At 35.4% G+C, this 27,011-nt stretch overlaps 1 protein-coding gene across 7 annotated transcripts in view; it reads left to right on the forward strand.

Moving 5' to 3' along the window:
- Positions 1-27,011, forward strand: part of LOC136026532 (rap guanine nucleotide exchange factor 4-like) — a 788,659-nt gene that overhangs the window by 550,762 nt on the left and 210,886 nt on the right. For 3 of the 7 annotated variants that reach the window (XM_065703200.1, XM_065703203.1, XM_065703202.1), the window contains exons 2-3: positions 5,701-5,843; positions 9,964-10,052. The exons of 3 other annotated variants lie outside the window; for them this stretch is intronic. In XM_065703200.1, coding sequence (XP_065559272.1) covers positions 5,701-5,843; positions 9,964-10,052 — 232 coding nt within the window. Of the gene's footprint in view, positions 1-5,700; positions 5,844-9,963; positions 10,053-14,507; positions 14,638-27,011 lie in introns of those variants that run through there. One more of the 7 variants, XM_065703205.1, reaches the window with a different exon arrangement.

Genomic DNA, 27,011 nt, shown 5'->3' on the forward strand with positions numbered 1-27,011 from the left:
ATCATAGATTGGATTATGAAAAACGTATTGAAAGAAGATGATGGTGTCACTTTTTCAGCATAAGATATAATTGCCGCCATTGAAAATGCAGACGATGGTACTCCACCCCTAGACTCTACCCAGAAAGCACAGAATATGATAGAACGAATAGCGAATACGGCTAGTGAGACAGGACTCATGATCAGCATCCCCAAAACAAGATATCTCTCAACCAAAGATCTATATACCTCAGTGGAGAACCTATCGAGAGGGTGGAAAAGTTCAAACACCTAGGGTATTCAATAGATATAAAACATGGAGCTGCTAGTGAGCTTCAAGGCAAGCTCACTGACTCGCCAGGTACTACTAGCAGCCTTTGCTTCCTCACGCAAGAAAAAAACAGGTGGCCCGACAAAATCTTCTCATAAAGTCGTTAGAAGGGATGTGGAACCATTTGGATAATTTCGAAAGCATGGTCACACATGAGACAAACTGTGACTGGAGTATATTTGGCCACTCATAGAAGGCAACACCCATTGGAAGGCAACACCATAATATGCAACTACCCTCCCAAAGAAAAATATAGAAAAACACTTGCGACTGGGCGGGCACATAAAACTCATTTTCTAACTAATATTTCACTACAAATAAAACAACAACCAAAAATACAATAACTAATAACAACCAATCTCTCATCAACTCATGAATAATAATAACTAATCTCATAATAATAAAACGTAAAGAGAGAAAAAATAAAATAAAAATAAATAAATAAGAGAACTATGAACCTTGGCATGGCAAAAACTTTTTCAATTTGTTTCAAAATAATCCCAGGTGCTCAACCGCCTGAATGCTCTCTGGAACAGAGTTCCACACATTAGGCTGCAAAAATCTAGCAGGAAAGCCAGCCTTGGTTCCCCTTCTGTGCAGGACAACGAAATCACTAGAGTGCATGCTTTTCATAATGATGCAAAGATCTATTTTCACTCGAGTTATCACGAAAAACCTGTGCACTTACATTATTCAAACATTGATAAGTAAAGATTCCAATTTAGTACTCCTTTAGCTGTCCTGCATTCAGCACTTGCAACTTTTTGAAGCAAACTGTGTTGATGTCCACCTATATCCACCATATCCACCAATAAGACGCATTGTTTTATTTTGAAGAATCTGAACACATTTAAAACTCACATGAAAATTGCTTGCCCATGAATTGCAGCCATACGAAATATATGGATGAATCAGAGTATGGTATAAAAGCAATAAAACTCTTGGAGGTAAATTTTTTTTAAACACTTAATCGCTCCAAGGCCACAGGCAATCTTTGTTGCAACAGCATCACTGTGGCGTTTCCACGAAAGATTACAATCAATTTAAAAACCTAAATAATGAATTTCCTGAGCCTGAACTATATGCTTATTATCAAACACATTTCTACCAGTAGTATCATTGGGCTTGCCTTTCTAGAATATAAAATGAAATTAGTCTTAGCAATTACTTATAAAATCAACAATATGAATGGCAGTACGACTAGTTAAATGACCCTTTCTAAGCCCCAATTGCGTGTCACTGAGTAGGCCATGTTTCATGAGATACATGCCAGCATCAAAATCGGTTCTGGAAAGGTCCCTGTTTCCAGAGACAGGTTGATAATATGTAGGATACATGGTAGTATATATGTCATAATAGCTTTAAAAGTTCTGAGATTCACGCCATCTACCCAAGCAAAATGCAATTTTATGTTTTTCACTATCTTAATCACTTCATCATTTGTACACTTTTCAAACTGGCACTCAACACTATCACCACGAGAATCCTTGAAATCCTCACTGAGAACATTTTCAGAAGCTCTAGTGCCCGTTTTGAGTGAAAAAAATTGGAGGGAAACTGGGCCCCCTCCCATTCCAAAATTTTCCCAAAATTATCTGATCACAATTTTGAGATAACCATTTTGTTCAGTATTGTTGAAAGATTAAACATATATGTCGTCAGATGTAAAATGACCCCTCTAAGTTAGTGGGGAGACGCCTGTAAGTTATGAAATTCAACATTATTTGGAAAACGAATAGAAATTATTCCATATAAGAAGGGTTACCCCCTTCTCGATACCTAGCTCTTTACGCTATAACTTGACAGTTTGTGCCAATTTTTTAAGAGCGTCTTCTGAAACATAGGGCCGTTTAATTAGAATAGGAAGCTTTTTTTTAAATCTGCTAACAGTTTTGACCGTAAAGAGCTAGGTATTGAAGAGGGGGCAACCCTTCATAAACATAATAAATCTGCCAATATTAGCATGAAAATTGTGTTTTAATTTTTCATGTACGGTGAGCCAAGATCAATCCTGCATAAGCTGAAAAACGTTCAGAGACTAAATAAAAAAAACAAATTTTTATGGCACTTGGTATTAACCAAGTGACATATAGCAATCGCCAATTCTGTCGGTCTGTCGGTCTGTCTGTCAGTCAGTTGGGGGGGGGGGACCGGAAATCTTAGAAAATACTTAAAGCGGTGAGATCAGGATGAAACTGGATGGGAAGAATAAAAACCTGTCTAAGATACGTGACTGACATAACCAGACCGGATCTGCTCTCTTTGGTGGAATTGGAGGGGGGGGGGGGTAATTTTGAAAATTGAGGTATTTGTAACTTACGAAAGGGTGACCAGATCTTAATGAAATTTAATATTTAGAAGGATATTGTGCTTTAAAGTTCTTTTTTTAAATTCCGACCAGATCCTGTGACGTTGGGGGGAGTTGGAGGGGGAAACCAGAATTCTTGGAAAAAGTGAAAATTGGGGTATTTTTATCTTACGAATAGATGATCGGATCTTAATGAAATTTGATTTTTAGAAAGAATTCATGTCTCAGAGCCCCTTATTTTAAATCCCGACCACAGCGTTTGACATTGGGGGGAGTTGGAGGGGGAAATCTTGGAAAAACACTTGGAGTGTAGGAATCGGGATGAAGCTTGGTGGATAGAATAAACAAATGTCCTTGATACGTGATTGACAGAATCGTACTGGATTTGCTCTCTTTGGGGGAGTTGGGGGGAGGGGTTCAGTGATTTGGCGAGTTTGGTGCTTCTGGACGTGCTAGGACGATGAAAATTGATAGGCTTGTCAGGGAGCTGCACAATTTGACTTAATAAAGTCGTTTTCCCAGATTCGACCATCTGGGGGGCTAAAGGGAGAGGAAAAATTAGAAAAGATTAGGTATTTATAACTTACGAGTGGGTGATCGGATCTTAATGAGTTTTGATATTTAGAAGGACATCGTGACTCAGAGCTCTTATTTTAAATCCTGACCGGCATTAAGCCTCTTATTTTCCTTTTTAAATCAATCTATTGATTCATAGAATTTTAATAGAGCTCAAACCATATGATCTCTTGGCTCTTAGCTCTTCTCGCCTCGTCACAAGTGCCATATGAGCTCTTAGCTCTTGTTTTTAACTGAAATTAAGGAGTGACATTAAAACTTAAAACGAGCAGAAATTATTCTGTACATAAAAGGGGCAAAAATATGGTACTTCCCAAATAACTCCATAATTGGAAATAACCAAAACAAAATCTTAGAATTCACAGTTTTCAGGTTTGAATAGACCTACGATGGGTCCAGGGGGGGGAGGGGGGCAAAAATTTGTTTTATTTGTATTGTCTTGGTACTTCAACACCAACTTGGAAATATCTGTCTATGATTTTCGAAATCTGAATTCAGAAAAAAAGTTTTCAGGTCCTCCCAACAAGTCTTTCCCAGAAAAAAATATGTATTCCTTTTAGATCAACTTAATGCTTGGAACTTTCCAGCAAGGACGATTCCTGCAGCAAACTTAGTTTTCTCCAATTTGGGTCCTTTTAGTTCAGAAAGTTCAGATTAATGGTATAAGTTTCAAGTCTCTCGAAAATAGATAAGTTTTGAGCCCTTCTTTAGCCCATCTAAAGAAGATGTTTTTGGGTGGTGGTCACTTTTTTTTTTGGGTGGTCACATGGTGCAAAGGCAGCTGACTTTTGAGGCCTAAGGCTCTATAGAGAGTATAAAAGCCCACCCAAGAATAAATAAGCCCACCCAAGAATATATAGAGAGTATAAAAGCTCACCCAAGAATAAAATAAATTAATTGAATTAACTTCATAAATAAAAAACTACTACAAATCTTCCATATCGTACTTTTCACTTACAATTTGAAAGCTATATCAAATAATCAGATGACTGTTCCAATTAAAAAAAAGGAAAAAATTAAGAAGATGATTCTGGCATGATCTTCATTTTTATCAAACTCGTTCTTAAAACTTTTTTGAAGACAGTCAATATAAATATGGAGGGTCCATATATAATTTTTAATACCAATTTATGAAGATAAAATAAATTTTACCAACATTGCCGTGGATAATGGTTACAAAAATATATTGCTTAGTCTCATGAGCTGTAATCACCAGCTCACAAGATATTTTGAATACAGAAGCTAGGGAAAAGAGCATTTTAATTGAGATTTTAGCTTGCTCTGTCTCTTCTGAAACTACAAAGAAAAAGTTTCGAGTGCTCATGGTTTATAGCTTAGTAAATGTAATATTTGAAGCTCCATCCCTCTCACAGGAATAAGTTGCTTGTAGAAATTCTAATTGGTCAGGCTGGTGGGGCTCATTGTCATTGAATAACCACAAAAAAGAAGCGAGTCTCTATTTCTTGTCTCCCTCTTGCATTGTTACTATTATTATTGGTTGACTCTCAAAACCGAGTCGAGACTCTACCCACAAAGTTCCACCGTCACCACAAAAAAAAAACCAACGGTCATTGGGCTATTGGTACCGTCTAGAATGCAGTACTTTAGACTGGGCTTTCCTAATTCTTTTTTCGCTTTTACGGAAGAGCCAGTCTTGGTAGTATCCAGATGTCTGACATTGTTCACCCTCATCCTGAACCCCCTCTTCAACAGATTTAGACGGACTTGGACAGGTAATATTTGTCCCATAAAAGAAAGGGAGATTCACCCTTGACTCGTCAGCAACTTACAGCAAGTGGCACTTGAATCTTTAGAACCAGTACTAGGGAGAAAACCTCCTACTCCCATTTCAAATTGCCCATCAAAAGATCTTTTTTGTGCCATGGTTGATGCTTACATTGTCTATTTGGGTTAAGCCCGGGTATGATTTTGCAGCCACGGCTCACTTTATTCCAACCATTCTCGGCATCATATTTAACAAAACAGGCAGACACTTAGCAGGAGAGGCACTGGTAAAACGGTGACTGAAATTAGCAATTGTTAGTCCTATTTGTGCCTAAGACTAACAAAAGTACCACGAGAAGGTTGTCACCGCTGTCCCCCTCTTTCACTTTTGACTGTAGCTAATTTTGCACTTTTAGTTTCTATTTCATTATTCCAATTATCAGCTCAAGCCCTGGGGATCCATAAGCTGAACTTTAGGGGGGGGCTCACCTGGCCCAACAGCACTTCCAATGCTGTATAATAGAAATCTCAAGACAAAAATATAAGGTATCGTCATTCGGCCAAGTGCTGGTGCCCCCCCCTCTATGGGTCCCATGAATCAAGCTTTTTATCCAAGAATAACAACACATACAGAATAACTACTTTCTATTATTAGAACCTGTGTATTCGAGTATTGTTCATTTGCATTTAGAAACCTTGCTAAAGTAGATTTTCCATTATATAGTTCCATCAGTTTTAAGCGAAAGCGTTCCTGAAGAAACTAAAGTTGTTTTTTATTCCAGGCCGAGAGATAGATCAAGCAAAGAATGTGAAGTTTTATTTGACAGCTTAAGAAAGTGGAAAAGTCTCGATCGTTTTTCTGTGGGATTTCTAAGGAGGTTATCTGCATTTGCGTACCTTGAAGAGCTAGGAGATGGTGTCACTCGTAAGTCTTTATTCTTTCCCTACGTTTTTCGTATATGGAGCTAATAGGGATAGGAAGTTATCTGAAAACAGCGATTAAAATACAAGTTAGGCCGTATGCCTAATAGCCGTCATCAGCGAAAAAAAAAATACAATAAAATAAAATATACCAAGAATCTAGTGACATTTAGAAACCCTGCTATTCAAGTTGCGGAGAGTCAACTAAAGGACCAATTCCTGAACATGTTGATAGTCACCAAAAGATAACCTCCTATGCTTCTTTACAGTATGTTCTCTTCTCCATGGCTAGATAGCAGCAACGGTATCGTCCAGCCTTAACGACTAGCAGTTATGTAGCCGAGATATTTGCTTAGATTGTATTGTAATTGTTGTCTTCAGAAAATTCCTCACTAACTTTATATTTTTTGTAAGAGAGAAATGCAATATAATCTCCCTCGTTATTTTTATTGTTTTATCAAACTAAACAGATATTCATATTCGCCCTATAATACCTAGCCACAGAACTAATTGTATATCAAGAAACAACTCCAAGTATTCAAATAATAATGTAACTATAAGCCACACGTCACGTTCCATAATAATAGTTTACAAATATAAGGATCTTTTCGTGATGCATACACCAAAAATTAAAACGTATTTTTTATTCGTTTACTCGTGGATGTCTACACTGGCTCAGACTATCGCTATCTCTGCCTTTGTAATAAGCACTAACCCGTGGCCACGAGATGATTTTGAATGTAGAACCGTCGATGTGAGTTTGTTCGAAACGTCGGTGCCGGTTCAAAAACTTCTGTTCCGCAAAATTTTACTTTTTATCTACTCTTAGTCCAAGAAATTAACAACGATAAAACTTTTTGAATAAAAACAAAGCAACTAACTTAAATATGTGGTATATGCAAAACAAAATTTATATAACAATGGGTCTTTAGTAGTGGTGTCAAATGGTTCGTGGTAACGAACTGTATTTTGGAGCGACCCGGCTCAATAGTAACCGAAACTCTAAAAAACGGAATTTTGATGCCAATAATTATATCAAAAGAATCGCATATTAAGGCTGATTTTAAATATGTAAGTTTCATCAAGTTTAGTCTTACCCATCAAAAGTTAAGAGCCGGAGAATATTTGCCTTATTTTAGAAAATAGGGGGAAACACCCTTTAAAAGTAATACAATCTTAACGAAAATCGCACCATCAGATTCAGCGTATCAGAGAACCGTTTTGTAGAAGTTTCAAGCTCCTATATACAAAAATGAGGAATTTAACATTTTTTTTGCCAGAAGACAGATCACGGATGTGTGTGTATTTGTTTTTTGTTTTTTTTCCCAAGGGTGATCGTATGGACTCAGTGGTCCTAGAATGTTGCGAGAGGGTTTGTTATAATGGAAATTAAAAGTTCTAGTGCCTTTTTTAAGTGACCAAAAAAATCGGAGGGCACCTAGGTCTCCTTTCACGCTAATTTTTTCCCCTAAGTCACCGGATCAAAATTCTGAAATAGCCATTTTATTCACTATAGTCGAAAAACCTAATAGCCTAATATTTGGGGACGACTTACTCCCCCACAGTCCCCGTGGGAGGGGCTGCAAGTTACAAAATTTGACCTGTGTTTACACATACTAATGGCTATTGGGAAGTGCACAGACGTTTTCAGGGGGATTTTTTGGTTTGGGGTGAGGGAGAAGTAGACTGAGAGGGGTTACCTGGGAGGATCTTTCCTAGAAGGAATTTATCATGGAGGAAGAGATTTTCAATGAAGGGGGCGCATGACTTTCTAACATTATTTAAAAAAACAATGAAAAAATGAATATGAAAAGTTTTTTCAACTGAAAGTAAGGAGGAGAATTAAAATATAAACGAACAGAAATTATCACGCATTTGAGCGGTTCACGTTCTCGTAATACCTCGCTCTTTACGCTAAAGCATTTTAAGTAATTTCAATTATTTATTCTACGGCCTTTGTGATTCAGGGGTCGTTCTTGAGGAATTGGGACAAAATTCAAGTTTTAGTGTAAAGAGCGAGGTATTGACGAGAGTGTGAACCCCTTCATATACGTAATAAAAACGTACACATATAGTTACGTATATTCATAAGTTACGTATATTTTTTACTAATGAAAACGTTCGTTAAAAATTAAAAGTTCTAGTTGCCTTTTTAAATAATCAAAAAATTGGAAGGCAACTAGGCCTCCTCTCCCGCTCCTTTTTTCTCAAAATCTTCCGATTAAATTTATGAGGAAGCCATTTAGCCAAAAAAAAAAAAATAATATACAAATGTCGTTTTAATTATTTATGTGCGGAGAGCCAAAATCAAAACATGCATTAATTCAAAACGTTCAGAAATTAAATTAATTTTTTTTTACTGAAATTAGGGAGCGACATTAAAACTTAAAACGAACAGAAGTTACTCCGTATATCAAAGGGGCTTTTCCTCCTCAATGCCCCGCTCTTTACGCTGAAATTTTTTACTGTTTTAAAAAGTAGAGTTAAGAGAAAGAGTCAAACTTTAGCGTAAAGAGCGGGGCATTGAGGAGGAAAAGCCCCTTTCATATACGGAGTAATTTCTGTTCGTTTTAAGTTTTAGTGTCGCTCCTTACTTTCAGTTAAAAAACTTGTTTTTTTTATTTAATAACGGAGGAGGTCGGAACTCAATCATGTCTTGTCTTAGTCGTTTTCCTTTTACAATTTTTTTTATAAACTTTCTGAGCAAAAACAAAAAACGTTGTCTATTATCCTTTTGCGAATTTTTGACTGAGAAACTTATGTTCCATATTAATTCTCCGAGCTATTTGCTCCGAAATTTCGTCGAAAGTCTCCAAACTGATATTTTGTACAAACAATGTACGTGAAGTTGAGTTTCATGGATGAAAGATGATCACCAAAGATGTTTCTTGGGGCCAGCTGGCTCAACTCAACTGGGGCCAGAATAAAAGTAAAAAGTCCTCGAATAGGATGAAAAGGGGCCATAAAGAAGGTTTAAAGATTACAAGACCTTTGTGACCCTTATCGGATGCTAAAAAAGAATCTGTATGCGTATACAATCAGTATAAAGGTGTTCGATGCCATTATTCATTCATAGACTATTCTTTATCTATTGAGAAGTACAATAAACATTCTTCCTTGCGGTCTCTTGTGAAATTGTCAAGACAGTGTGTCCATACTGGTGCGGCTAGGAGGCCAACTTGGCAACTCTATCACTGAGAGGGAAGGTGTGAAAAAGGCTCTGTGCTACGTCCAGCACTTTTCAATAATGCCATCCGAACCGTTGCTAAAACTGTTCCTCCATTCCTGATTAAGCCCTTTATTGATGCCAGCCATCTCTGTTATACAGACGACATTCTTCTACTATCAGACAATCTCTAAGCTCTTCAAATTGCAGTTAATATAGTCTGCTCTCGTGTCAGTGAGATTGGATTTGAAGTTGGCTCCTCTAAAACTGAGCTTCTTGTCTGTGGTTCGCCTCAACAACATGCCGTAGCTACCAATATCGGCCTAACAACTATTTCCAAGCTGTCTTTTCTGAAATATGTTAAAGTTACTAAAACACTTGTTGTCTCAGCATTGAAAGAAAAGCTTTGTAAAATCGTATAGACTGCGTACTCAAACTAAAGGGCAGTTGGATATTCCTTCCGTATTGGACCAGCTTGTGGACAGGTTCAGTAAATGGCGAGAAAATATTGTCAACTTTCCACCTATTTGTGTAGCATAATCGTGTTGTCTAAATGACTGAGGTGTTATTTTTCTCGTGAGTATTTTCTTGATAAAGCTTTCATTTATGTTTAATTTCTTACATCTTTTTACTCCTCTAAGGGAATTTCACACTTGCAGGGAGAGTAAAAATACATTATTTCAGAGATCACAATTTTGTGAAAGAACGCCAAAAATTTCAGAAATAGAAAAAAAGCATCCAATATTTCGCTGGTAAATTAGCGTAGAAGGTGAATTAGAAAATTTTACTAAGCAATATTATACTTATTATAAGAGCGTTTCGAAATTCCCCAATTTTGCTTGCACAAGAAATGAAAAAAATGTAAAGCAGAAACTGAATATATTATGTTCAGGATTTTGTTATATATTCGGATACTGTTTAGCAAAAATTCCTGTTTTATTATTTTATTTTTTTCCAGTTTATCGAAAAGGGGACCGAGGCACAAGCTGGTACTTGATTTTGTCTGGGGAAATTGCTGCAATACCCTACCGGGACCAAAATGAGGCAGTAAGTTAAATCCTTCTTTTGAAATTTTATCGTTTTCACTTATCATTTTTCTCGCAACTTTTTATGAAAATTTGACTTTCCGCTACTAATCCTAGGCAAACACTAAAGTAGCTCCCACGGATCATCGTTTTTGTCAACCCCTTCGTAGTGAAGGGATAGTTGTATATAGGAAACTTTGGAGGAATCTCATTCGATTAGAAAATTAAAGTTTTAGGGTGCTTATTGGTTGTCGGAAGCCGAGTTATTCAAACTTTATATCTGTCTATTTTATAGGAATGTTCTCTTTAAACGTCAGTAAAGAAGAGCCACTCCGTAGGAAACCAAAGACATAAAACATAGTATATAAAAAGGAAATGAGAAATATTCTCACTTAAACTGGGTGACAACAAAGCTTTGAGTATCAACTCTACCCCCGTCCCCAGAGACTTGTTGGGGGCGTTTGTGATGTACCACCCTCACTTTTCCACCCCTGTTCTGGTAAACATAAGAATAAAATCTCTTAAAAACCGCTAAATGATAAAAAAAAACAATATATCTTAAAGAAGGTAAAGAGAAAAGCTATTTCTCGAGCAGAGCAAAAAATAAAAAAGAAATTATAACAAACAACGAACTAAAAGTCAAAAGAAACAGATATTAGACTCAATAAAAAATGAAGCCAATAATGAACTTACAATGTACCAAGAAAATAACTGATATTCAGTTCAAACTCAAAACGAACAGAAATTATTAGATACACAAACAAGGAAATCCATCCCCCTTGCACCCCAATTATAGGTATAAAAAGTAGCTATTAAAAAACAGACATTTAAGTTACAAGAAACTGATATTAGACTTAATAAAAATGAAACCAATAATGAATTTATAATGTGGCAAAAATAAAACTGATCTTCAACTCAATTTCAAAATCAACAGAAACTATTAGATGTTTAAACTGGGAAGTCGTCCCAGTTCAAGATTAAGTCATTAAGTCTTAAGTATTAAGTCGTCTCCCTTGTACTCCATTTACATCACGAATGTTTTTGTAGTCTTTTTGAAATTGCTGCAGATAATACGTATGGTAAGATAATATGTAAAGATGAGATGATAATTAGATATTTGGGTGAATATTCAAACAATATGTCATTACTAAGATTCGTTTCGGCGAGATATGTTGTGGTTTTTGTATAGTTTCAACTCCTCTGGCAATTATGGAAGAAATAGTATAACTATGGTGCCTCCAAGACAGATAAAAATCATTATAATTCCAAAATAACTATAAAAACTGTTTGGGTTTGCATTCTAGAGCGCTACACTTGACACTGCTGTTGTGGGGTAACAAAACGTAGAGCAAAAATATTCCATTCAACCATCAGTAACTTATTTCTATACTATATACTTGCTGGCTGCAGTCCCTTCAAATAGTTTACATTTTTATGTTCCGAAGTCAAAAATTCCCCTCAAAAGACTAGATGCAGCTGTAATCGGAGCGCCTGAGAATGCATAAATTAGACCAAGGGGCTAACCACTCGGATTGTTCAGGAGGGATTCAATGAAGTATTAGTTAGTTGTAACCGGTTTAAACAAAGTCTGGATAATAAGGAGCGTGCAGACACCAAACTGCCAGTTAATAATATATATATATATATATATATATATATATATATATATATATATATATATATATATATATATATATATATATATGTATATATATATATAAAATTATGTTGCATAAATAATTACAAGAAGAATTGCTAAGGATAAACTGTGCTATTTTGAGTGAGAAGCCCCTTAAGTTCAACCTTCTCATGTTATCTAGTTGAAGCGACGAAGAAAACTGATAACTTTGTCTTTGACCGAGCTGCCACTCCTGAAAAAGAATTGACTAGGGAGTAAAATGCTTGGACTTCCGCCAGGCCTTAAATGTAGCAGGCAATTAACTTATTGCACAAGCTTCCCAGATCGCATAACAACACTACCAATATTAAGAGTCGTTGCTGCTCTGCAGAAGGTCATATTTACGTTGATGCAAAGGAAACTCAGGTTCATAAAACTTTAAACCTACTCAGCGCTTCATTAGCTTATGGCCCTGACCCATACTAACAAAGGAAAGAACGGAACCGTCCGGCACACACCTTTTAATGGGTATGAGGACACTTTAATATTTAAGTATTGGAATTAATAGAAAGCAGGGATTTTATATACTTTTATTGGAATAACTTCATACTTATAATAAGCTACAAAGCGTTGCTTATGCTAATTTTCAGTGTTTTTTTTTGCTCTGTAAAATTAGTAATTAGTTAAACTCTTTTTCAAATTATTTTTTGTACCCTTCCCCCCTCCCTACAAAATCCTGGATACAGCCCTGCCAATCCATGTACCATCATGCTATGATGGTGGAAAAAACTTATCTATGGCTTTCTGATTCTAAAATTCTTTGAAATAAACATCCAAACAGATTTTTGAAAAACAAAAAACGATCAAGATAAAAACTCAAGATAAAAAACTCAATGTTTCAATATATGGAAACATTATCTCTAAAAAAGTTTAATTTTGGAGTTACTTTTCCTCTTCCATTTGTTTACATCAATTTAATAATTTATAGTTAACAACAAAATAATTTATTACTAGCTGCATGGATTTCCCAAGAAGGTTACTTTCAAACAACGGCAATAGAGTAGCCTATTGTATACTCCTAAATATTTAAGTCGATTAGACAAAAAATATTTAAAAAAAATGTATAAAAGTTGTCCATAAATGCACAATCATGTAGAACAAAATGTATAAATGTTCTTGTTCTATATTAAATATATAATGTATAAGTGTTCTCATTTATATCAAACAGTTCGTGGTAACGAACTGTAGAAAGGAGCGACACGGCTCAATAGTAATCAAAACTCTAAAAAATGGAATTTTGGTACCAATAGCTACATCAAAAGAATTGAATTTTAATGCTGATTTTAAATATATAAGTTTCATCAAGTTTAGTCTTACCCATCAAAAGTTACGAGCCTGAGAAAATTTGCGTTATTTTAGAAAATAGGGGGAAACACCCCCTAAAAGTCATAGAATCTTAACGAAATTCACGCACTGAGATTCAGCGTATCAGAGAAGCCTAATGTAGAAGTTTCAAGCTTCTATCTACAAAAATGTGGAATTTTGTATTTTTTGCTAGAAGGCAGATCACGGATGCGTGTTTATTTGTTTGTTTGTTTTTTTTCCAGGGGTGATCGTATCGACCCAGTTGTCCTAGAATGTTGCAAGAGGGCTCATTCTAACGGAAATGAAAAGTTCTAGTGCCCTTTTTAAGTGACCAAAAAAATTGGAGGGCACCTAGGCCCCCTCCCACGCTAATGTTTTTCCCAAAGTCAACGGATCTAAATTCTGAGATAGCCATTTTATTCAAAGTAGTCGAAAAACCTTATAACTATGTCTTTGGGGACGACCTACTCCCCTACAGTCCCCGTGGGAGGGGCAACAAGTTACAAACTTTGACCAGTGCTTACATATAGTAATGGTTATTGGGAAGTGTACAGGCGTTTCCAGGGGGATTTTTTTTGGTTCGTAAAGAGCGGGGCATTGAGGAGGAAAAGCCCCTTTTATATACGGATTAATTTCTGTTCGTTTTAAGTTTTAATGTCGCTCCTTACTTTCATTTAAAAAACTTGTTTTTTTTTATTTAATTTCTATTAAACGTCAACACACACACCTTAGCCATAGTTCCGGCCACCTATCTATCCACCTATATAAGTATCATTACTCCTTCTCCCCCTCACCCAAGAAAGATAACCCACAGTCATTTTCATCAACCCACAAGCCCCACCAAAGGTCACTCAAAGAGAGGAGAGAGTCACGCCCAGCCATCAGCAGTAAGTGACACTTGATCCTGAAATAGGTGCTAGCAATGAAAATTCTTTCCCCATCTCTGATGGATCAGCAAAGGATTTTTTATTCGTCCCAGTTGGCAATTAATATGCCAGGGGGATTAAGCCTCATCCCAGCATTGAATTTGGCGGTCATTAATGGCTTCAATCCATCCAATCTCGGGACCGTATTCCAGAAAACACCCTACTTCATGGTCAGACATGAGTTAGAACGGCCCGTGGCTAGACGGTGACAAAAATGAGTCGTGGTAGGCCCCTATTGCTCCTGGGAGACCGTGACATGGCAGTCATTTCCCTCCCCCCTCTAACTCCTTGCTTTCAGTGAAACAAGCTTGTTCCAGTTAAAGTTTCTTCAATCAATACTTACCAGTGTCTCATACAAGAACAAGATTGAAATAACATATCTATCTTTTGTCTCTTGATGAATTATTATTTATTTTAATTATGTTCTCCTAGCCTTAAGTAAAATCTTTTACGATTGTTCTTGCGCCGCTCTAATTAGAAGTCTTTGCATCTAGAGGGCTGTATTTAGGAGAAAGTACGATTGTACTAGTAATTAATAAGAGCCTTTTTAATTGACTTGAATTTGACTGATTTGAAATTTCGCTTTTTTGGCTCTTATTTTAGTCGTATAGCTTGGAGAATTTAGACGTAAAATGATGCAAGTTTTGTTTTTAAATTATATTGGTAGAGGATATTATTGTTTTGGTAATGGAAAGAAGGTAATTATGCCTCTTGGTTATTTTAATATATACCTCTCAATTATTATGCTAGAAAATTATTGATTTAAATATTTTAATTGTTATTAGGCCTTCATTATGATATTTGGACGCAAAGTAATTCTTCTATTTATTAAAATTATATTTTTATAGGATATTTCGTTTCCGCAATGGAAAAAATGTAGTTATACCGCTGAATTATTTATAATTTGTGACTCTGTATTATTTATATTTTTTGTGAATCGTATCAACTATGTAAAATAATAAATCAATAATAATTTAATTATAGCTCCTTTTCGGTTTAAATAAAATAAAATAAAATAATGATCAATAGTTGTTGTTTAGTTGTTTCCTATTTGACAATTATAAAAATATGTTACTGCTGAAACTGTTTTCTTGGATGTAAATTTTTTCTTAAAGCATATTTAGTCATTTATTTATAGTTAATGTGTAATTATATATATTTTCTATACTTTTTTTTCTTGTTTAGCTTCAAAATTCTAAGATTAAAGTAAAATTAGAATTATTTTGGTATAGGAACTTTTTTTCTAGCAGAATAAAGGTAATTTATATAGATTGGATAAATTCATGCCGCTCCCTATTCGGAAAATAGAATACTACTCACTTCGTAGATACTTTGAAAAATCAAAGAAACGCAGTTAACATGTCTGTTATTTTTCCCCAGAAAACTATATGCTCTTTTATTTTCCACGCGTGTGACCGCAGGGACTTTGGTTGGGTTTATGTCCCTAGGAAATTCTATGTATTTTATTTATTTCTATAACTCTTATAATTTTCTAGCTCTTGTTAAGTTTAAGATCCCCAGTGGAACTTTGACCCTCTCCCATAAATTCCTACATATTTTCCTATTCAGTTGGGGGCCAAAAGATTTTAATCCAATGTTTTGTGTGTCAACTTCATTCAGTAATTGATATTTCTCAGGAATATTCAAAAACAAAATGTTTTTTCTTATGAAAATAAAGAGCAAACTTTAAATATAAAATAAACAGTGATCGCTAAAATATCAAGGGCGATGACAATTTCCCTTCTCTCAACACCTTAAACAATTTATGTTAACAAACTATAACCAAACAGCGACTCATGCGAATGCTAACCAAAATTAAAAAAAAGCTGTATGAAAGTATGTTCATGAAAAGAATTTTTAATTCCAGAAATGTAAACATCATTATGATGTTTACATTATGATGTTTACCGAATAAAACTTGAATAATTTTACAGAAGGGGGGGGTCCTCTAAAAGGAGTGGTATATTAATGGGAATTACATCATCGTATTCAGAATGTCTATGAAGTTTCTGAGTGTTTCCAAGGTTTTAAATTTCCAGGAACAAAAAATAATCGAAAACTTGCACGAAAATTAACAATTTTTGTTTTTTAATTTCTTTTTAAAAAGGAGATCATGGCACAGCGAGGCGGTGTTTTGAGTCATTTTTAGCTTAAATAATGAGTATAGATGGCCAAGAGGCTAAAGGGCAAAAATTCTGAGAGAGCCACTTGAGTTGGACTATCTTAGAGCTATTTATAGCCTTCCCATTTCAAATATTATAATGCCCCATCGATAAAATAAAGTGAAAGAGAAATATCAAGATAAAGAAAAACAAACAGGACTACGGCCAGTAGAAGGAAAAGGAAAACTAAAACTATGCGGATATTTAGCCTTTATAAACAAGGCGTCTTCAACGCTAAGAAACAAAGATAAAATCTAAAATATCCTAAAATTAAATAAAATTGTTGCAGCTGTGATTGGGGCTAAATGTGATCTAAAAAAAACAAAAACAATATTTATATATACAATTGTTACCACTGTGATTGAGCTCAGCAGAAGCTAAATAGAGGTGCTTCAATGAGACCACTGAAGCAACTTCAATGTTCAATCGCTTCAATGTTATAACTGACACAACTCTATTTGGCTTCCGTGGTTCTGAAGAAGTGCTGAAAATGCCTTTTTTTTTATACAAGCAAAATATCCGTATAGTTTTAGTTTGTCTTTTCCTTCTTCTGGCCGTAGTCCTGTTTTTTTTTTTTTTTATTTTGCGATTTCTCTTTCTCTTTATTTTTCTCCTGACTGGCAAGTTTAGCTTTAGATCTTTCAAATGCCCATAGTGTCACATTTGCCCATAGTGTCAATTTATGCTGAGCATGTAAAATAATTGGTTAGTAAAGACAATTACTTAATTTAGATGAGCTAATTCATTTCAGGATGCGAATATTTATGTACGGTGGTGAACCGTTGAGCAGCAGTTTTTAGGGGGGCTCCTTAGGTGGAGTAAACAGAAGCCTTAAAAAGAGCATTTGGGTAAAATTTATCCAACTTTCCATTGACAAATATTTCATTAAAATATGAAATGCAAGAGGGGGTGGATAAATTATCTCCGAACCTCCCTTAATTGTGTGAAATATTCTGGACTAACTCTACAAATTCGGTGCTGTGAGGCAACAGTTTTACCAACTTGGTGCCCTAAAACAATGCTTATTCAGGCCATTTTAGGCCCAACCCCCTCTGTTCAGAGACTTTTTAAAAGAACTTATTCAGAAATTTAACAATTTTTAAAACTTTATTATTTAAAAATTAAACTAAAACATAACAGAAGGATGGGGAGAAGCCTTTTCTTTCCTTTTCCGAAACGTGTGGGCCTTGCAGAGGGAAAGTACTAACTTTTGTCATTTTGTGGTGGAAAAAAGTTAGTCCAAGTAGGAGCCAAATACAATTGAGCGAAGATAGCTAATTGACTTTGAATTGTTTAAAACTATACAGGTAGCTTACAAGTTTCAGACCTTGCACCAGAAAAGTGTCTCCTTCTATCATTTTACACCACAAAACAAAATGCTGGTATGACAAGAGAGAAATTGCGATTAACTGAAATTTCTGGGATAGCCAATCAACTTCGAACTATGAAAAAACTATATACATATCCTTCCTTCTCAGCTCATTCTTCAGCATAGGGCAACATGCAGCCGTGAACATATGGATATTTCATAAAAATGAAGGACTGTTGTACGGAATATATATTAAATCTCAGGAGGTCATCTTCTTAAGGAACGATTTTTATCTTAGGAGAATTGTTTCACAAAACTTAATTTTGAAGTAAAGGTCAGCGGTGGGTGGTCAAATTTACTTATGAGGGGACTCATTTTATTGAGAATGGTAAGTTTGAGTTTGTATTTTAAGAGTCAAGATTCATTGAACAGAAACAGGCTTTGTTGTCCTTTAAATTCCCCAGAGAAATCTGATCAAAATTTTGAGATAGCTATTTTGTTCAAAATTGTCCAAAAACTAAATAACCATGTCTTTGGGGTTGACGTAGACCCTCGACATCCCCAAGGCGTGGGCTGTAAGCTATGCCACTTGATCATTGATAATATATAACGTTTTTTTATTGGAGAGAAGGGATACATTTAGTCCAGAGTTTCCGAGAAGGTTTAGGGCATTAAGGTGAAACTTTCAGTAAATACCGAGAGGGAAGTCGAATAAAATTAATGCACATTATGTGCACACTAAGATCCATTTACATTGAAATGCAAATGAAATGGATATTAAAAGCGTATTTGTGACAATAAGATTCGAAAGATTTTTTTAAGTAAGTTAAGCGATGAGTAGCATTGAAACATATAGCAAAAATAATAGTTCTATTTAGCCTATAGAGGGACGGCTAACCCCTCAAACTTATGCTGTTTGCGCTAAAATGCCTTTTTTTCCTCAGTGCTTTAAGAATCAATACTCTTACACAAGAGAAGAGCACCAAATATTTGGCTCAAATGTTCTAAAAGAAAGGAATCTGTACGTAACACACATGTAATCACTAACTAATAATCAGCCATCAAAAACACTTTCAATAAATTACTAGTAAAACTTTAGCCTAAGGAGTGGCAGAATGAGTTAGGATGTCGTAGCCTCTCTCGTAAAAATGATAATTTGTTTTCATTTCATACTATAAAATTACCCTTAAAATTCATTTCAAAAGAACTTATTTTATTTTTCGTTTAATACGCCAGAGACTAATTACCGCTTTTCTAAAAATAATGGATGTTTTCTGGCGATGTTTTTTTTTTTTTTAAATTCTTTGGAAATAAGTATTCTCGTTTAGGACTAAGTGCTTAAATATATAAAAGGCTTTTGAATTAGACTAAGATTACCACAGAAAACCTACCACCCTCTAAGGCCACCACCCTCTAAGCCTTATAAAAACCACAGCGTCGTTTTTGCTTTATTGAAAATAATTTTTATCCCAAACAGTTTGTTTTTATTCGTCATAGGCGCAGACCATAGAAAATTATATAGTGCTACCTTTCCCGTTCCCTCCCTCTCATAGCCTCTAAACAGCATGAAAATCATTCGCATTTTACCGAAAACGTTTTGTGTTGTATTATAGAAAGCAAATCATAAGTTACCACAGAAAGCAGTAAGGCAAGATATATTTAATTGCTTAAATGTATAAAAGGCTTTCGCAATAGACTAAGAACAGCAAATCTGAACTGTGATAGTTAAGTAATGGTATTTCTAAAGTAGCTTTTCTCTCTTATTTTGTTTTCTCTGAAGTTTATGCAATTATTCTAATTATTCTAATAATTATGCAATTATTCAGTTTGTCACGCCTTCAAATAATGAAAGACGCTTCCTTTTGTAAGATTTCTCATCTAACCACAATTTCATGTTACTCACTTAACCTTTAGCTTTGTAGTTTGAATTTTAATTATAGTTGACTTTCAAATTTAGCTTGACTTTATTTGTGTATTAAATAAAAAAAACAAGTTTTTTGACTGAAAGTAAGGAGCAACATTAAGACTTAAAACGAACAGAAATCACTCCGTATATGAAAGGGGCAGTTCCATCCTTAACGCCCGTTACGCTAAAGTTTGACTCTTTCTCACAACTCTCTCTCTCTCTCTCTCTCTCTCTCTCTCTCTCTCTCTCTCTCTCTCTCTCTCTCTCTCTCTCTCTATATATATATATATATATATATATATATATATATATGTATATATATGCTTGTGTGTGTTTTTGTGTGTGTATGTGTTTTTGTGTTTAAGAATTAGGGACGAAGTACTGCTAGCTAACTATATACTTAAAATATCACCCTGAAGTTTTGTCTGTTGAATTTCTTTTTTAAAGGGATCGCCAGATTAGTTTTCAGGTAAAACGTCTCAGGTAACAATGGCAAATCAAAGTGCAACAAGGCTAAAGTGCTAATCTGAAACAAGGCTAATCTGACCGTAATCCGATTCTATGTTTTTGCTTTATTTGCTTGGCAAAAAACAGCACAAGTAAAAATGCCTTCCCAGAAGGAGGGTTGTAAATGTACTTGTAGGAATTAGCCACTGACATCATGTCAGATCTTTAACTGAGCGGTTGTAAAGTTACCCGATCAGTGCTGCACCACGTGAGGCCCTGTTTTGAATCCTCCATAGTAATGCCCGTGAAGTTCTAGGTGCCCCTGTAATAAATTCGTATCTATGCTCGACAACATGCCCAGTGTAAGGCTTGTAGGCCTACAGAGCGATAATCGAGTTGAATATTAACAGGCTCTTGGACCAAAAAATTACACTGGGCTTTCTTGCACAGAAAGATCTAATCTGATAAAGATGATCACTCTAAGAAAGGGCTGAATCCCAAGAGACGTAGTTTGTAAGTTCTCTTAATAGTTTCACCTTTGAAGATAAAGTCATATACCGCCGCGAGACCTTTGATCCGGTAATTAGTGGTTCTCCCGGTTTGGATGCACTAGAATCGACCGTCCAGGCATCAGATCATTTTGCTTTTTCAAGTAGATCCAATTTTAGGGATACTGTGTTTTTTTTAGGGAAGCTTTTTTAGAATTTTAGGGAAGCTTTCACAGGGTTGTCTCTTTTATACAGAGTTGCGTGGACCGTGTTATCTTTGGGAAAATACCATAAAATTCCAATGATGTTGTCCCTATGTTGTTGAAGCATACCCTAAAAGTAGTAGGTCAAATATATTACCCCAAGCAATCCTATCCTTCATAGAAGTAAGACCACCCATATAGAAGATGGAGTGGGCTGCTTTCTCTCTATAATTGACTTCCACTTGATTTCACCTTCCTTAAACCCCTCACACTGTTTGTACACCACCCTTTATTTTTAATTTTGTTAATTTTAATGTTACTAGATATCATATAGTTTAACTCATTTTTGTGCTTCTAGAATTTGCATCCTTCCCTGGGTTTCAAACCTCTGCCCACATGCGAAATATATTGCTGCTTACTTACTGAAGTATACGAAAATTTTCACTTGTGAAAAAATGTAAAAACTGTATGGAACTATTGCAAAAAAACGAGAGAGGTGAAAAAAAGATAAAAAGGATAAAATAAAATAAAAAGTGAAAAAAAAACAAATTAAAAAGAGTACCGCAAAAAAAAACTAGTATAAAAGTGTCACCCATGGAATAAAATTAAATAAGAATAAGTGTATAAAATTCTGGAATCAAAATTTAGTATCGTCGTTGTCTAAACTAATAATTTGCAATTATCAAAATCACAAACTTTTTTAATATCAAAGGATTGTTCCAGCTTGAATTGAATATATGTTACGAAAAGTATTAACGTCACGTAAACATGAGCGAATTTGATGCTATTACAACGTGCAAAAAAGGCCTAGGACAAACTACTAAAACCTTCCAAATCTTTAGGTTTGTACTCATTTAAATACTATTAGACATTGTTTAAATTTGTATAATAGAAAACTAATAGCCTTTTATTTATTTGAATTATTAGTAATGATTATTTTTGTAATGCCCGTGCAATTCTCTGAGAGAGAGACACTTTTATTATACACTAGCTGTTGGAGTGGCAGTTCGCGCCACCCCAACACCTAGTTAGTGGGGACACTTTGCGCCCCCAAGCCCCCCGCGCGCGTAAGTCGTTACGCGCCATATTAGTTACGCACCATTGTAGCTGTGTCCCTGTGTCCCACCTGTGAATATAGATTGATATATATATATATATATATATATATATATATGTTTTTAACTACGTAAAACTTGCAAATATACAACATTCTTCGCTGTCCCATTGTCTGTGCATATAAATAGATTGTCAGGTTTACCGACTCTTGAACATGCAACATATAATTGTCCATGGGAAAAACAATCCGTATTCAGATCTATACCTCAGGATTCTAATGATTGCCCTTGAGCTTTGTTGATGATGATTGCTAATCAAACATTCCCTGTCTCACCGTCGTCATTTACATATCCCCCTGTGCCCCCGGCATCCTCGTTGTAGTTGTGTCCCTGTGTCCCGGTCGTAATTTATATTCCCTTTGTCCCGGTCGTCATTTGTGTCCCGGTGTCCCAGTCTGTAATTTCTCTTTGAGTGTCCCGGTCGTCATTTATATTCCCTGTGTCCCGGTCTGTATATACATTCGTTTTTGAATTGGTCTTTTTTTTTAGTTTTTAGTTTTTTACCTTTTTTTTAGTTATACCTCATGATTCTAATGATTGCCCTTGAGCTTTGTTGATGGTGATTGCTAATCGAACATTTCCTATGTCCCCGTCGTCATTTATATATCCCCCTGTGCCCCCCGGCGTCCCCATTGTAGTTGTGTCCCTGTATCCCGGTCGTCATTTATATTCCCTGTGTCCTGGTCGTCATCTGTGCTCCGGTGTCCTGGTCTGTATATACATTCGTTTTTGAATTGGTATATGATGAAATAAATTTTTGTGTTTTTCCTCTTTTTTTCTTTTTAGTTTTTATTGGTTTTTAACCCTTTTTTTTAGTTTTTTTAGTTTTTTCTTTTTTTTAGTTTTTTCGTAGTTTTTACATTTTTATTTTTTTTATTTTTATTTTAATTTTTTTAGTTTTGTTTTTCTCCTTTATTTTTCAGTTTTTTTCCTTTTTTTATTTTTTTTTTTGTTTTTTTTTATTTTTTTTTACCTTTTTTAGTTTTTTTATTAGTTTTTAGTTTTTTTTCTTTTTAGTGTTTTTTGTAGTGTACATTTTTTAGTTTTTATTTTTTTTAGTTTTTTCTTTTTGTTTTTTTTGTAGTTTTTACCTAGCCAAGGTTCGAACCTGCAACCTCTCGGACCTAGAACCTGGAACATAACGCGCTACCAACTCAGCTACTTCGGGCTTGAATACATTCGTTTTTGAATTGGCATATGATGAAAAAATTCATAATTCAAACGTCATATGCGGACAGACAGACAGACAGACATAACACACATATCACTTATTTTTATATTTTTCTCCTTTATTTTTCAGTTTTTTCCTTTTTTTAATTATTTTTATTTTTTATTTTTTTTTAGTTTTTTAGCCTTTTTAGTTTTTTTTTATTAGTTTTTAATTTTCCTTTTTAGTTTTTTTTGTAGTGTTTACCTTTTTTTAGTTTTTTTAGTTTTTTTTTTAGTTTTTTCTTTTTAGTTTCTTTTTGTAGTTTTTACCTAGCCAAGGTTCGAACCAGCAACCTCTCGGACCTAGAACCTGGAAAATAACACGTTACCAACTCAGCTACTTCGGGCTTGAATACATTCGTTTTTGACTTGGTATATGATGAAATAATTCATAATTCAAACGTCATATGCGGACAGACAGACAGACAGACATAACACACATATAACTTATTTTTATGTTTTTCTCCTTTATTTTTCAGTTTTTTTCCTTTTTTTAATTATTTTTTTTTTTTTTTTAGTTTTTAGCCTTTTTAGTTTTTTTTTTATTAGTTTTTAGCTTTTTCCTTTTTAGTTTTTTTGTAGTGTTTACCTTTTTTTAGTCTTTTTAGTTTTTTTTTTAGTTTTTAGTTTTTTCTTTTTAGTTTCTTTTTGTAGTTTTTAGCTAGCCAAGGTTCGAACCAGCAACCTCTCAGACCTAGAACCTGGAACATAACACGTTACCAACTCAGCTACTTCGGGCTTGAATACATTCGTTTTTGACTTGGTATATGATGAAATAATTCAAACGTCATATGCGGACAGACAGATATAACACACATACAACTATATATATATATATATATATATATATATATATATATATATATATATATATATATATATATACATATATATATATATATATATATATATATATATATATATATATATATATATATATATATATATATATATATATATATATATATATATATATATATATATATATATATAAATAAATTGTTTGTCTGTCTGTCTACTGACGTCATGTTTGTGTATCGACTGACGTCATGAAGTTGTTTGTCGTATGACGTCATGTTTGTCGACTAACGAAACTACGGACCGGGACACCGGGACACAAATGACGTGTTATGTCTGTTATAACGTAATAGAGGCAACAATCTTGACAGGGCCTTTTGAGGGTGAGGCTTTTCTTATTCCACACATTCTCATGATTCCAATGGATCTGCCTTTTCAACCTAAAAGATTGCAATTCCCAATTTGATTAGCATATTTAGTTTTCAGTCCAGAACCACTAAAGCTATTATGTAAATATCAAAAATATTTATGTTGTCTGAGCAATAGTTTTTAGTTTTTATTTCAAAATAGAAAATTACCTGACAATTTTAGAATTATATCTATCTATGTATATAAAAATAAGTTGTCTGTCTATGGATCAGGTGACGTCATGTTTCTGTGTCGACTGGCGTCATGAAGTTAGTTGTCGTCATTTTTGCTATGACGGTGACGTCATTAAAGATATTTAAGACATATATGTTCACGTAGAAATCTATTAATGTTTAAGTGTAAAATGACTGATGAACTTACCATGGCAAAAGCCGATGAAGATGCTTAAAGAGTCTATGCCAAAAAACTTGCTGCTGATAGAGAAAGTCAGAAAAGAAAGCGTGCCGAGGAATCAAAAGAACAGCAAGGAAACAGGCTTGAGGCTAAAGAACGCAAAACCGCGCAGTTAGATGAAGATCCACCTGGACAGCGAGAGTCAAAACATATCAAAACTGAAAATGATAGCGATGATGATTGGGTTTGGGATCTTGACTTGGATAAGGTCATCAATGCCTACCAGATTTTGGTTAAAAAAACAAAGGTTCGGCGATATGTATTTCATAGTTAAACTGAAAAATAAAGAAGAAAAAGAAAACTGAAAAAAGAAAAAATGTAAAAAACTAAAAAATACTAAAAAGAAAAAACACTCAAAGAGAAATTACAGACCGGGACACAAATGACGACCGGGACAGAGGGAATATAAATAACGACCGGGACACTCAAAGAGAAATTACAGACTGGGATACCGGGACACAAATGACGACCGGGACACAGGCAATATAAATGACTGAAGAACCTACAATGGTGGGACATAGGGACAAAACTACAATGGCGCGTATCTAATATGGCGCGTAACGACTTACGCGCGCGGGGGGGCTTGGGGGGGGGGGGGCGCGAAGCGCCCCCACCAACTAGGTGTTGGGGTGGCGCGAAGCGCCACCCCAACAGCCAGTATATGATATATATATATATATATATATATAAATATAAATAAGTTGTCTGTCTGTCAGGTGACGTCATGTTTCTGTGTCGACTGACGTCATGAAGTTAGTTGTCGTCATTTTTGCTATGACGGTGACGTCATTAACGGTATTTAAGACATTTGTTCACGGAAAAATGTTTAATTGTAAAATGACTGAAGAACCTACAATGGCAACAGCCGAGGATGCTGCTCAAAGAGTTTATGCCAAAAAACTTGCTGCTGATACAGAAAGTAAGAAAAGAAAGCGTTCCGAGGAATCACAAGAACAGCAAGAAAACAGGCTTGCAGCTGATAGAGAAAGTAAGAAAAGAAAGCGTGCCGGGGAATCACAAGAATAGCAAGAAAACAGGCTTGCGGCTAAAGAACGCAAAACCACGCAGTTAGATGAAAATCCACCTGGACAGCGAGAGTCAAAACATATCAAAACTGAAAATGATAGCGATGATGATTGGGTTTGGGATTTTGACTTGGATAAGGTCATCAATGCCTACCAGATTTAAGTTAAAAAAACAAAGGTTCGTCGATATGTACTTCATAGTGACGCTGAAAAATAAAGAAGAAAAAGAAAACTGAAAAAAGAAAAAAGGTAAAAAACTAAAAAAACTAAAAAGAAAAAACACTCAAAGAGAAATTACAGACCGGGACACAAATGACGACCGAGACAGAGGGAATATAAGTGACGACCGGGAACCTCGAAGAGAAATTACAGACTGGGACACCCGGACACAAATCACGACCGGGACACAGGGAATATAAATGACGACCGGGACACAACAACAACGGGGACGCCGGGGGCACAGGCGGGATATATAAATGACGACCGGGACACAGGGATTGTTCGAATAGAAATTACAGACCGGGACACCGGGACACAAATGACGACCGGGACACCGGGACACAGGGAATATAAATGACTACCGGGACACAGGGACACATCATTAAAATAATGAGGTATAGATCTGAATACGGATTGTTTTTCCCATGGACAATTATATGTTGTATGTTCAAGAGTCAGTAAACCTGACAATCTATTTATATGCACAGACAATGGGACAGCGAAGAATGTTGTATATTCACATGTTTTACGTAGTTAAAAACATATATTTATATCTGTCTCTATTCACAGGTGGGACACAGGGACACAACTACAATGGCGCGTAACTAATATGGCGCGTAACGACTTACGCGCGCGGGGGGGCACGAAGCGCCCCACCAAATAGGTGTTGGGGTGGCGCGAAGCGCCACCCCAACAGCTAGTATATATATATATATATATAGTATATATATATATATCTATATATATATATATATATATATATATAAATAAGTTGTTTGTCTGTGTGTCTGTCTACTGACGTCATGTTTGTCGACTGACGAAATTAAAGACCGGGTCATCGGGACACAAATGACGACCGGGACATAGGGAATATAAATGACGACCGGGACACTCAAACAGAAAGCGACCGGGACACAAGGAATGTTCAATTAGCACCGGGACACAAATGACGCCCGGGACACAGAAAATATAAATGACGACCAGGACACTCAAAGATAAATTACAGACCGGGACACCAGAACACAAATGATGACTGGGACGAAAATGATGACCGGGACACCGGGACAGAGGGAATATAAATAACGACCGTGACACTCAAAGAGAAATTACAGACTGGGACACCGGGACACAAATGACGACCGGGACACAGGGAAAAAACTACAACGGGGACTCTGGGGGGCACAGGGGGATATATAAATGATGACGGGGACATAGGGAATGTTCAATTAGCAATCACCATCAACAAAGCTCAAGGGCAATCATTAGAATAATGAGGTATAGATCTGAATACAGATTGTTTTTCCCATGGACAATTACATGTTGCATGTTCAATAGTCGGTAAACCTGACAATCTATTTATATGCACAGA

Source organism: Artemia franciscana, chromosome 4 (genome assembly GCF_032884065.1).
Source record: "Artemia franciscana chromosome 4, ASM3288406v1, whole genome shotgun sequence".
In the NCBI taxonomy this organism is placed as follows: Eukaryota; Metazoa; Arthropoda; class Branchiopoda; order Anostraca; family Artemiidae; genus Artemia; species Artemia franciscana.